Raw genomic sequence first — 13407 nt, 5'->3', positions numbered from 1 at the left:
TGTTCTTCAATAGCATGTTGAATTCTGATAGGCAATATTTTATTTTTATTTTTAATATATACTCATGGTGAACTATGTATGTAGTATTTTTTATCCCTCTGTTGGACTCCGCTCTCAGGGGTATTCTTGCTTCATAAAATTAATTGAGTAGCATTTCATCTTTTTGAATATTCTGGAATTGATATAGCATAGGAATAATCTTGAAAATTTGGAAGAAATCACTGGAAACCTCTGAGCCATTTGGAAAGGTAATTGTTTGACAGTTAAAAATTTTTCCTATCTAATTCTTGGGTTATTCATATTTAGCATTTTTTTCCTGAGTTAATTGGTAACATGTATTCTTACGGAAAACCATCTATTCAATTGAAATGTCTGTTACACGCAGAGTTTGTATATATTCTCTCTTCAGTTTTAAACTCCATTTCTAATATTAAGTCATTTTCTTTCCCATTTCTAATGATATTTTTGAAATTTTTTTTCCTTCCCTGGAATACATTTTTTAGAAATTGGTTTAATTTTTTTGTCTTTTCTCATTTGCTTTCAATTACAATGCTTTAGTCTCTGCTTGTCAAACTACTATTTTCACACCAGTATAAAACCATCCCTTTAATTACTTTTAGCAAAGTTAGGATCCCTAGCTTTTGAGATTATGGCCAGTCAGCCAGAAAAATGGAAAAATGTCTTTGACCAAAAAACTTTCAGATTAGTTATTAACTCAGTTTTTGCCCCTCTGAGTTTTTGTTGTTTTTGTCTTTGAAAATTTTTGTTTACTGGCTTCCTGCATTCCATAAAAGGTTGACATTTATATTTGGTATTTTTCTAATTTCTTGTGTTGAAAATTTAATTAATTTCTTTATCTTTGTTCTTTTTAAGTAATATAAGTACTTCATGAATTTTCTTCTTTGTAAGCCTTTAATCTTATTTCATACGTTTTTATAGTGTGTTCATTTATTTCTAAATAATTTCTATTGTAGTTTTCGTTATCTTTTTCATATACGCCTTATATGGGAAAGTTTTTTAAAACTTTTTTGACTTGTTGGAATTATTTTGTTTAAATTTTATTCTTAACCTTTATTAACATAAGAAAATACTTCCTTTAGAATACCAGTTTCTTGGAATTTATTGATATTTGTTTTGTGGTGTCCTGGATGTCCCAACAGTCTTTATTAATTCAATGGTATTATATGTAGTGACCATTTTTACATTGTGGCAGCACCAAGGAGAGCATAGGCTTTGCATTATGCACTCTTGGACTTGAATCCCACTTACTTCGCAGATAACCTTGTACAAGGCACTGGCAGTCTCAGTTTTTTTGTGTAGAGTGGGTGTTATGAGAGACGACGTAATGTTTTGCCAGATGAATGGTAGGTGCTCAATTAACAATAGATATAGCTGTTGTATCGTTATATTCCATTCTTCTGTGGCGTATTTCTTTCCTTTGATCTAAAAAACATCGTTTGGGATTTTTCGGTGCAGTTACGTTTTGTCCATTTTTCCTGGTGTTACTGATAGTTCTTTCTTTATGTGAGCAGGAGCTGTTTCATCTTTATTATGAATTCAGTCCTGTTTCGTCTTTGTTATGAATTCTGTCTCTTAGCAATTTTAGATGACCTACTTTGGCCTATTTAATGCTAGAATTCTGCTCTAATATGGCCAACCCTGTGTGCTTTTCTGTTTGTGTTCAGGGATATTTTCATTTTAGTCCTTTCTTTGTTGTGTTTTTTGTTTGTTTATTTTAGAAAAGCCGTATGAGTAGCATATGGTTAATTTGGTCTTACTCATATTATTTTATTTTGTGGTTTCTATCTTTTAAAAATTTTCTTTCTATTCTGTCTTTTGTTAAACCACCATTATTTTCTTTAGCAATATTATTGTCTGTGCTGTTTTCAGAGTGGCAAGGTCTATTAAAATTACTTAAGAACTTGCACAAGTAGTGTATGAATGCTTTCTTGTGGAAAAAATTCAAACAACAAAGACATGTATAGCATAAAGAGTGCGCCCCACCTTGAATGCTGCCCTTCCCCTGTTCTCTTCTCCCTGAAGTTGACCATTGTTAAATGCGTTGTGTGTAACCTTTCAGACATTTTCATTTTCATTTATGTAATATAGGTGTACGCAAATTAATGTTTTTACATACGTGGAATCATGTAATCTACGTTGTTCTGCATCTTGATTTTTTCCCCTTAAAATGTACTTGAACATATATCTTTGCATACATATGTGTATTTTTCTATTTGGAATTCCTGGCCAAAGTACATGTGTAATTTAAATCTTGGAAGATTATTGTGTATATTTGTTTTTTTTTTTTTTAGTGTAGTCTAGATTTTTCATTTACTTGAGAAAATAATAATTATCTTTTTAGAAAAAGATACCATGAGCTAAAATGAGAAGGTTGATAACATAAGGTATATAAAAAGATTGCCCTAATGTAAAAGATTGGTGACTATTAATTTGTGTAAGTATAGCACCCATGAAATTGTGATGCTCACATCTCCTTCAAGAGAATATGTTGAGAGGAGCATACTTGACTACTAGCCTCCAACCGCTGTCCTGTAGCTCCACCATGGCATTCACTCCAAGGCCATTCTTCCTCTGGGCTGCTCCCAGCCAGTGCCTGAGCACAGGGGGCTTGCTAGACGTGACCCATTCCTGCTTGATGTGGGTTTGTTTTAACAGGCAGCTTTGGTTAGAGACTTTCCATCTGCCTCACTGACTCTTTCTCAGAACTGCTCTGTAGTCTGAAGCTCTTCCTACCCACTCCTTCCTTTCTCTTCCCCTTTCACAGGTGTCAGACCTGGATCATGGTCTGAAGGCTCCCTCTGCCTACTGCTGCCTCTTTTTTATGCATCTGCTTCTAACTGAACTGACACAGTAGGGGAGTCCATAGTATGAGTGCAATGTTTTCCAAACTACTGTATATGTTTATAAAGTATGGGTATGTATTTTTCTATCTTTGTATATAGGAAAGTGTGAATATGGGGAATTGAGAGTGGGCAGAGCTGTCTGAACAAAAGTCTGAATGCAAGAATAAGAAGGATTGGTTAGAACTGGCGATGATGGAGTAACCCATTAGAAAGGTGTTCCAAATTAAATCAGTACCCAATGAACAGACGAAAAAGGATCCAACAGGATTTTCTGGCACAAAAAGAGGGCTCAGGACACTTCCTGTGCACCAGAACTGGAATCAGACCTTTGTTCAAAGACTCCTGGTTCCTTTGAATGGGAATTGGTATTTAGATACAAAGATCTGTGTATCCCATTTTTTAAAAGCAATTTTAACCTATTTATATATGATTGTTGATATTTTTTGTTTTATCTTGCCATTTAATTTATGTTTTTATAGACTCTGCCTTTTGTTTGTTTTATATTCTCTTTTTATTCCTTTTCTTAAATATATATTTTTTGTTGTTCCTTTTTAAAAATATTCAGTGGTCTGGATAGAAAATATTATGATTTTATTTTTATTTTTTCAACTATCTGGATAAATTGTGTTTTATTATCTCTATTTTGGAAGTTATTATGTTGTTTCTTATTCCTATGTTGGTTTCCCTAGAATATTCACCTTTAACTTCAATCAATATCTTTAATCAATATCTAATGATAATCAATACTTTTATACTCTTCTAGGAAAAGGCAATGACTTTAAAATCTTTTAATTCCATTTACCCCTTCTTGATTTAATGTGTTCTTACTTAGATATATTTTTGGATTCTTATATTTTAAAACCCCAGAACATTATTACCATTTTATGAAATATTCCTTATATTGTACCCATGTATTTATCTCTCCCTCTCCTTTTTTATTTTAGCATTTCAGACCTTTTTGTCTGAAATCGTTTTACCCTTTGCCTAAAGTATATCCTTTAGAATTTTCTTTAAGGGAAGCAGGAGGTCTGTAATTTGTGAAAACCCTGGGTTTTCTTTGTTACAAATATCTTTATGTTACCTCATTCTTGAGGAATATTTTACCTGGGTGTAATATATATTGTAAATATTTTCTTTTAGCATACTAATGATGTTCCACTATTTTCTGGTGTCCACTATTGCTGCTGAGAAGTGTGTCTTAAGTGTGAATCCTTTGAAGTTAGTTAATTCTCTGCTTCCCTTCAAGCTGGCTACTTTGAAATTTTTCTCTTTCTTTGCTACAGTTTCACTATGTGTCTATTTGCAGGTTGCTTTTAATTGATCATGCTTTGGAATCACTGGGAGTTTTGCATCTGTGGTTTAATGTCTTTCATCAGCTATAGAAAATTTTTAGTCATTATCTCTTCAAATTTTGCCTCTGTCCATTCTCTCTTTTGTTTTCTGGGACTTTAATCACATGTGTTTCTTTTTTCTCTTGAAACTGGATTCAGGACAATTTCTTTCAATTCTTCTTGTAGTTCAGGTTCAGAAATTCTTTCTTCAGTTGTGTCTAATACACTGTTAAACTTGCTCACTGTATTTTTAAATTTGCTTTTGTATTTTTCTTTTTAGAATTTCTATTTTTTTCTCCCTAATCTATTGCATTCTGGTGTTTTATTTCTTTGCGTACCTGTCTGTCTTTAAATGTTTATCATTGTATTTAAAACATTATTAGGAAAACATTATTATTATCAAACATTTGAGACCTAGAATGACAGTTCCTTTCTCCAGAGAAATTTTTTTGTCTGAACCTGGTTTCTTTACCACTCAGAGGCAGCCTTAATCTAAGGCTGAAAGTTTACCCAAAGGTTGATTTACTTCTGTTCACTCTTAATCTGAGGCTGCAGCCCTGAGTGTGTAGCATCCTGTAGACTTGGATACTTGTATTTTGTACATATACAATATTATGTATGTAAATAAATAAATCAGGCTACACAACTCAGGTAGATTCTGGGCTTCAAATTCTATCACCCTTGCTCCAAGAAGTTGCCAATCTGCAGCTCAGTTTTGCAGCTGCTTTGGCAAACATCTTGAGAACAAAAGCATCTTTGAATACTGGGCTTACCTTTCCAGGTTCTTGCCTTTTCTTAGATTTTGGTCCAATATCTCTTCATCGTCTTGTTAGCTCTTTGATGCTTTGAAGATTATGTTTTTCATATCACATGTGGTTTTCTTAGTTGTCCTCAGCAGAATTACTTAGCCTGCCATAATTAGAAGCAGAAGTTTTAATTTAATTGACTTTTAAAGTAGCAAAACTGTTTCCAATTCCATCTGCATTGCAGCTTTTATTGCACGCATACCAGTTTCAGCAAAATCCCTGGAGAAGAGAAGGAGGATTTTTACTTTAGATATCGTGTAAGCGATACTTGCCCTTTCAAGGCACATTAGTTTGGGCAAGATCTTGGCAGGTTCCAACATATGAATCATGTTCTTTTTTTAAAAAACAACCATTGATTGTTAGTAAGTTCTCCTGTTTTGATATCTGTAAAATACAGTATTAAGGTTTTTATCCTTGTTGTTGTTAAAAGCTTTCTTTTAAATTTTTAACAGCTGCTATTCCATCATATTTGAATGTTTTGTGTAGGCATATGAAAAAATAGTTCCAAAATCTCTTGTGTATCACATAGTTTGTCTGAAGAATAATGGTGAAAGTGACCAAGTGTCTTTCTGCTATGAGCAGTAAATCTCTTACCTTACATTGTGCTGTAGCTACTTTATAAAACTACAACAGAAGAGGAAGAACAAAAATTCAGTGTTGGTGATTCCTAAATTACCCATAGGCTTCTCTGTATCTGTTCCATTCTCAGTGATAATTACATGATACTTTTAGAATCTGATTTCCTATTGAATAAATATTTTTTGAATTTGAACTATTAGTTGCTTGAGACCTGAAAATTTCAGCAAACGAAGCAGTGGTATGACTGAATACATCATGAATCCACCAGGCTGTCAAACTGAGATCTTCTAGTTGTTTCCACATACCCAAATCACTGAATACAAGATAGAGAAGTAGCACATTTAATAATAATCCTAATCATTGCAGCAGTTTACTCTTACAACAATAAATATACACATAGAACTTAATTGACTGATACAGTTTGAATTATAAATCACTTAAGGAGATTTACATTCCAATTAACATTTAGAATGCTTACCTATAATTGGTAGTGAATAGTCATGTATGGATAATAAATCCAAACGATATGCCTTATTTGTAATCCTGATGTTTATATGCTAAATAGATTCAATGCTAACCTATGAGATCACAGATCGTTGACTGCTCCTAAGATTCGGGATGCCAGAAATAATGTGGAAGCATCCATTTGGCTAAAGGCCAACTCTGAAGGCAAATTGTGGGTGTTAACCAAATACTAAGGCTGTAGCTGGACTTTGATGCATGCATCTCTGGTTTTCTGCAGTTCTACCTTTCCATACAGTTCTCTTTTGGTAATAATATTGTACTATGAAGCCACAGTGATAATAGAATTTTTAAAGTATTCCACTATACAATTTAAAACTCTTATCTTTTTATCGCAGAGTGTTCAAGCAAGCAGAATTTTAACTGAGAAATTTTCATCTGAAAACAAGGAAAATGTCATTATTTTAGATCAGTATAGCAAAAGTTCCAGGGTATGTATAATTTTTATTCTGAATTATGGGTTGGTTGCTTTATCTGCCTACAGCTCAAATACTGTTTCTAGTAATTCTGGAAATAATTTCTTGGTGCTTCCTCATTCCGGGAAGTACCTCAAGATGCTCCCTGGTGTCTTTGCTGAGGACACATCCTTTTTTTCAAATATTTTGTCTTTATGACGTTCAGAAGATGTTATTTACTAATCAGTAGCAGGATATCTACTGTGAGTTTTCCTGAAATTTCTAAAATTTCTGGTTTTGCACTCATTTATCACTTCTTGCTTAGGTCTTAAATGATCAAAGGAACATGCTAATGAATCTTTTGACCAAATAGGGAAATTGTTTATGGTCATGAAGCAGCGTAACACAGAATTCTCTAAATGGTGATTATCTCATGTTCATGACTTTATTATCACTGCAGTGTATCCAAATAAGCTGCTTAAACAATAAACACAATCAGAGAGAAAAGAGATAGTGATTGAGACAAGAAGAAAGGTATGAAATTCATATAAGTGCTTTACTAAAGGCCCTGAACTTTATGGGAGACAAACAAGCAACAGTTTATTTTTCTCCCCTTAGTGCCTTCAGCCCTCTACTTCCCTTGATGTCTTGGGATGCCAGACAGTAGAGTCTCAGTGCTTTGGGACAATTGAATCCCTGTTCTAGTCAGTTAATTAGATTAAATATGTGTCCATGCCCCCTCTCTTGTACCCCATACAGTGAGGTGAAACCGTTTTCTTTTTTGGAGAGGATAATGTTTCTATTTCATCTAGATCACTCTTTTCTATTTTTCTTGTAGCACGTACTAAATGTTTGTCCTTATGTAAGTTTCATCTTTTTATTCCTTACCAGCCTGGGGTCATGTCCTTCTGGTTCACCGTTTTATCCATAGCAGCTAGAGCAGTGAGCATCCTATAAACATAACTGAACCAACGAGTGGCACTTTCTACTTTGGAATGCCATTCGCACTTTCCAGACTATTGTATTAGCACTATTTACACCTACCTGTCAGATAGTCCCTTTTTTTTTTTTTAAAGATTGACACCTGAGCTAACAACTGTTGTCAATCTTCGTCTTCTTTTTTTTCTTCTCCCCAAAGCCCCTCAGTACCTAGTTGTATATTCTAGTTGTGAGTGCCTCTGGTTGTGCTATGTGGGACGCCACCTCAGCATGGCCTGACGAGCAGTGCCATGTCCACATCTAGGATCTGAGCAGGGGAAACCCTGGGCCACTGAAGCCGAGCGCACGAACTTAACCACTCAGCCACAGGGCCGGCCCCAGATAGTCCCATTTTTAGTACCTGCTTCTTCCAATCCATCCTCCTTACCACCTCCTGCTGTATTCTTAAAACATGAGAATGATGGCACTCATGGCTCAACAAAATGAACTCCACCTACCAAATAAAGTCAGAGAGCTTAACTAAGCCTCATAACCTGGCCTCAACTATATTTTCTATCTTACCTCCCATTATACCTCTGCTTCCATGCAACCTCCACATACCCTGTTCTTTGCCTGCACCAGAGTACTGGGGGCTAAAATCCCCTGCACTTGGACACTTCCCTGGTCTTGCTTAGGCTCTTCCGTCGGCCTGGGGTGTTCTCAACCCCTTCTCAGCCAGTCCTGATGCTGCCTTGTCAAGCATGTCTGTCCAGCTTCCTTCCCATTCAGAGCTGCCCTCTCCCTCTCCGTGCTCCCTTTATGCCTGATTCATGTCGCCTTTAGTCGTCATCACAGCTGCTTTGGATTATAGTTATTTCTTTATGTCTGTTTCCACCATTATACTGGTGGAGGACATAGAACATGTCATTTTTTTTTTGTACTGTCTACTCTATCTAGTAGATAGTAGTACCTCCCAACTCTTTTAATTTAATAGCTCTCATAATAAGTGATATGATAATATTGGTGTGGTCCCATTGAAAAAGTTGAGGTGGCTCATGATTAGAGGTGACTATTCAGGGGAGAGGAGCTGCTCCCACTGGTGCAGCCCCAGGGCTAGGAGAGTAATGGCTCAGCATATCTACGGCACGTTCACACACACCTGTGCCACTTGCACCAACCGGAAAGCTTTGGTAAGTGTTTGTTATATCAAGCTGCATTTTTAAAAATAAGAGTTTCAGGGCCGGCCCCGTGGCTGAGTGGTTAAGTTCACGCATCCCGCTTCTGCGGCCCAGGGTTTCACTGGTTCGGATCCTGGATGTGGATATGTCACTGCTCATCAGGCTGTGCTGAGGCAGCGTCCCACATAGCACAACCAGAAGGACTCACAACTAAGATATGCAACTATGTACTGGGAGGCTTTGGGGAGAAAAAAAGAAAAAGAGAGGAATATTGGCAACAGATGTTAGCTCAGGGCAAATCTTCCAAAAAAAAAGTTAAAAATTTAAGCTTTAGAAGCTATAAGTTTCCAAATTTTGAAAAAAAGCTTTCGATTATTATACACTTTTCTAAATTAATTGATGGATTTTAAGTTCTGTTCCTCTCTGTCAAGTCAGTGAAATGAGTAAGAACCTGTACTTTAATTAGTATTTCTGCATTTCAGTAATTTACCTAAACAGTTATCATTAGCCAACTGTCATGTGATATTTTAGTTTATCAAATAGTATCTATAGTCAATGGATACTTATCATTTGATTATTTCAGTTTTTTTCCCTAACAAAATCTGCATCATTTGAAAATATCCAAAAGTGTTTCGACACACGATCTCCACAATTAAAGGTAGGATAAATTTTCAGTTTTTGTTATTCAAAAGAAATGTTCATATTTCTGGCAACAAGCACCACCTGTGTTTTTTTGTTGGCTTTCCTGAAATCACGCAGTCAGTTGATTCATCCAGAGTTGATTGAAAGTTTGGGTTGGAGTGGGTATTTGGTAGACCCTGTAAAGTTGTGGTTGTGGTGCCAATTTAAGATTTCCAGTTGCTCTTGAAGGTGTCTCCTATTCATCGTTTGACTTTACCTGGTATGTTTTAAAGGAAGTCGCTTATGATATTGACCTGCATTTGCATCGGGCTAGCAGTTCTAAAGCATTTTCATGGACACTATTCCAGTTTGGTCTTGAGCTTCACAATCTTATTATCCTTGTTTTATACATGAAAAAGCAAAGGTCAGAAAGTGATAAATGGCAGAGCTGGAACCTAAACCCGCACCTCCTCCTAGCAAATGCAAGGACTTTCCTCTGCACCAAGAATCCATAGGCCTTCTTGAAGGGCTGGTTCTTATCTTCTAGCTCCCAGGTTTTGTTTTTCCCTCTGAAATATGACAACTTCCTTGATTCTCCATATTACTTGCTTCTAACTTGCTTTTAACTAGCTTAACTTTAGCCTGCTTCCTATTTCATTTCTGACATTCTCCTTTCTTATTGACTTTTTGATTCCTCTGTTTTGTATCCCTGTACATTGACACTATCCTTAAGATCTTTTTTATTAACATATAATTGACAAATAACGTTATATTAGCTTCAGGTGTACAACATAATAATTCGATATTTGTATAGATTGTGAAATGATCACCACAATAATTCTAGTTAACATCCATCACCACAAATAGTTACACATTTTGTGTCTTGTGATGAGAACTTCTAAGATCTATTCTTTTAGCAACTTTCAAATATACAATAAACTATTTTAGTTATAGTCATCATGCTGCACATTGCATCCCCAGGACTTATTTATTTTATAACTGGAAGTTTGTGTCTTTTGACCACATCACCAATTTCACCCATCCCCCACCCCCCACCTCTAGCAACCACAAATCTGTTTGTCTTTCTCTGTCTGAATTATTTATTTCACTTAGAATAATGTTCTCAAAGCCCATCCATGTTGTCACAAATGGCAGGATTTCCTTCTTTTTCATGACTGAATAATATTCCATTGTTATATATGTGTGTGTGTGTGTGTGTATAACATTGTGTATGTATGTATATATATAACACACATATATAACATATATATAACATTGTGTACACATAACATATATAACATTGTGTATATATATAACTTATATATGTAACATTGTGTGTGTGTATGTAACATTGTGTGACATATATATATGTCAATATATATCACATTTTCTTTATCCATTCATCCATTGATGGGCACTTAGGTGGTTTCCATATCTTGGCTATTGTGAATAATGCTGCAATGAACATAGGGGTGCAGATATCTCTTTGAGATCCTTATTTCATTTCCTCTGTATATATACTCAGATGTAAGATTGATTGATCATATGGTAGTTCTATTTTTCATTTTTTACTTTTTTGAGGATCCTCCATACTGTTTTCCATAATGGCTGCACCAATTTACATACCCATCAACAATGCACAAGGGTTCCCTTTTCTCCACAGCGTTGCCAACATGTGATGTCTCTTGTCTTTTTGGTGATAGCCATTCTAACAGATGTGAGGTGATACCTCATTGTGGTTTTGATTTGCATTTTCCTGATGATTAGAGATGTTGAATATTTTTCATGAATCTGTTGGCCATTTGTATTTCTTCTTTGGAAAAATCTCTATTCAGGTCCTCTGCCCATTTTTAAATCATATTGTTTGTTTGTTTGTTTTTTTGCTATTGAGTTGTAAGAGTTCCTTATATATTTTGAATACTAACCCTTTATCAAATAGATGGTTTGCAAATGTTTTATGCCATTCCATAGGTTGCCTTTTCGTTTCACTGACTGTTTATTTTGCTGTGCAGAGCTTTTTAGTTTGATGTAGTCCCACTTGTCTGTTTTTGCTTTTGTTGCTTGCACTGTTTGTGTCATATCCAGAAGTTCATCACCAAAACAAATATCAAGGAGGTTTTCTCTATGTTTTCTTCTAGTAGTTTTACAGTTTCAGGCCTTTCATTTAATCCATTTCAAGTTAGTTTTGTGAGTAGTGTAAGATAGGGGCTCAATTTCCTTCTTTTGCATGTGAATATTCAGTTTTCCCAGCACAATTTATTGAAGAAACTATCCTTTCTGCATTGAATATTCTTGGCTCTCTTGTCGAATATTAGTTGACCATGTATGCATGGGATAATTTCTGTGCTCTTGATTCTGTTTTGTTGGTCTATGTGTCTGTTTTTATGCCAGTACCATGCTGTTTTGATTATTATAGCTTCAAAATAAAGCTTGAAATCAGGAATTGTGATGCCTCCACCTTTGTTTTTCTTTCTCAGGATTGCTTTGACTATTTGGGGTCTTTCATGGTTCCCTACAAATTTTAGGATTGTTTTTTCTGTTTCTGTGAAAAATACCATTGGAATTTTGATAGGGATTGTATCGAATCTATAGATGTCTTTGGGTAGGATGCACATTTTAAAATATTAATTCTTCTAACTCATGAATATGAGATATCTTTCCATTTATTTATGTCTTCAATTTCTTTCATCAATGTAATTTTCAGTGTACAAATACTTCACCTTCTTGATTAAATTTATTCCTAAGTATTTTACTTTTTTTGATGCTATTGTAAATGGGATTACTTTTTATTTATTTTTCAGATACTTCATTGTTAGCGTAAAGAAACAACTGATTTTTGTATGTTGATTTATATATCATAAAATTTTACTGAATTCATTGATTAGCTCTAACAGTTTTTTGGTGTAATCTTTAGAGTTTTCTCTTTATAAGATCATATCTTCTGTAAACAGAGACAGTTTTACTTCTTCCTTTCTGATTTGAATGCTGTTCTTCCTTTTTGTTTTCTAATTGCTTTGGCTAGGACTTCCAGCATTATGTTGAATAAAAGTGGAAGAGTAAACACTCTTGTCTTATTCTTGATCTTAGGAGGATAGCTTTCAACCTTTCAATGTAATTGTTAACATGACCTTTATTATGTTGAGGTACATTCCTTCTATACCAAATCTATTGAGTTTTTATCATGAAAGGATATTGAATTTTGTCAGATGCTTTTTCTGCATCTATTGAGGTAATCAGATCATCTTTATCTTTCATTCTATTAATGTGATATATCAGATTTATTGCTTTGTGTATGTTGAACCATCCTTGCATCCAAGGGCTAAACCCCCACGATCATGTTGGATGCTCCTTTTAATGTGCTGTTGAATTCAGTTTGCTAGTATTGTCTTGAGAATTTTTGCATCTATATTCATCAGGGATATTGGCCTGTAGTTTTCTTTTCTTCTTTCTTTTCTTCTAGTAACTGTAAAAAAGAAGGAAGTCTTGCCTTTTGTGACAAGATGGATGGAACTTGCAGCATTATGCTAAGTGACAGAGAAAGATAAACACTGTCTGTTCTCACTTATATGAGGAATCTAGAGAAGCTGAACTTATAGAAACATAGAGTATAGAATAGTGGTTGCTAGGGCTGGTGGGGGAGGGGAGGAATGTGGAGATGTTAGTCAAAGGGTACAAACTTCCTGTTATGAGGTAAATTATGGGGATCTAATGTACAGCATGGTGACTATAATTGACAATACTGTAAAATATACTTGAAAGTTGTTAAGAGAGTAGATCATAAATGTCATCACCACACAGGAACAATGGTAATTATGTGAGAGGATGGAGGTGTTAACTAACCTTACTGTGGTAGTCATTTCACAATACATACGTGTGTCATATCATCACATTGTACATCTCAAACTGACGTATGTTATGTGTCAATAATATCTCAATAAAGCTGGGAAAAAACCCAAACTCATTCTGGCAGCCCTGCTTTAGAGTTGTAGATTTTGTCAACGATTCCTTCCCAAGTATTCCACAGAGCTGCATATAGCCTCTCTGCGTAATCCATATCTAGTCAGCAAGTGGGGAATGAGTGTCTTATGTTCTACTTTCTTTCAGGCACATGTTTTTTTGACATATAATATGTGTTTATATTTCTTGACATACACACATACATATAGTATGTAGTCTATGTATCTCTCTATTCT

At 35.0% G+C, this 13407-nt stretch overlaps 1 protein-coding gene across 1 annotated transcript in view; it reads left to right on the top strand.

Annotated features, from left to right (window-relative positions):
• The window catches only part of TTC6 (tetratricopeptide repeat domain 6), a 190463-nt gene that overhangs the window by 100434 nt on the left and 76622 nt on the right, over nucleotides 1–13407 (top strand). Inside the window, 2 exon segments of the mRNA XM_046649970.1 lie at nucleotides 6441–6533; nucleotides 9177–9251. Of these exon segments, the coding sequence (XP_046505926.1) occupies nucleotides 6441–6533; nucleotides 9177–9251 (168 nt within the window).

This window comes from Equus quagga, chromosome 2 (assembly GCF_021613505.1).
Source record: "Equus quagga isolate Etosha38 chromosome 2, UCLA_HA_Equagga_1.0, whole genome shotgun sequence".
Classification (NCBI taxonomy): Eukaryota; Metazoa; Chordata; class Mammalia; order Perissodactyla; family Equidae; genus Equus; species Equus quagga.
The sequence above is the reverse complement of the archived record's forward strand: the minus strand, read 5'-3'. Positions and strand labels throughout refer to the sequence as shown.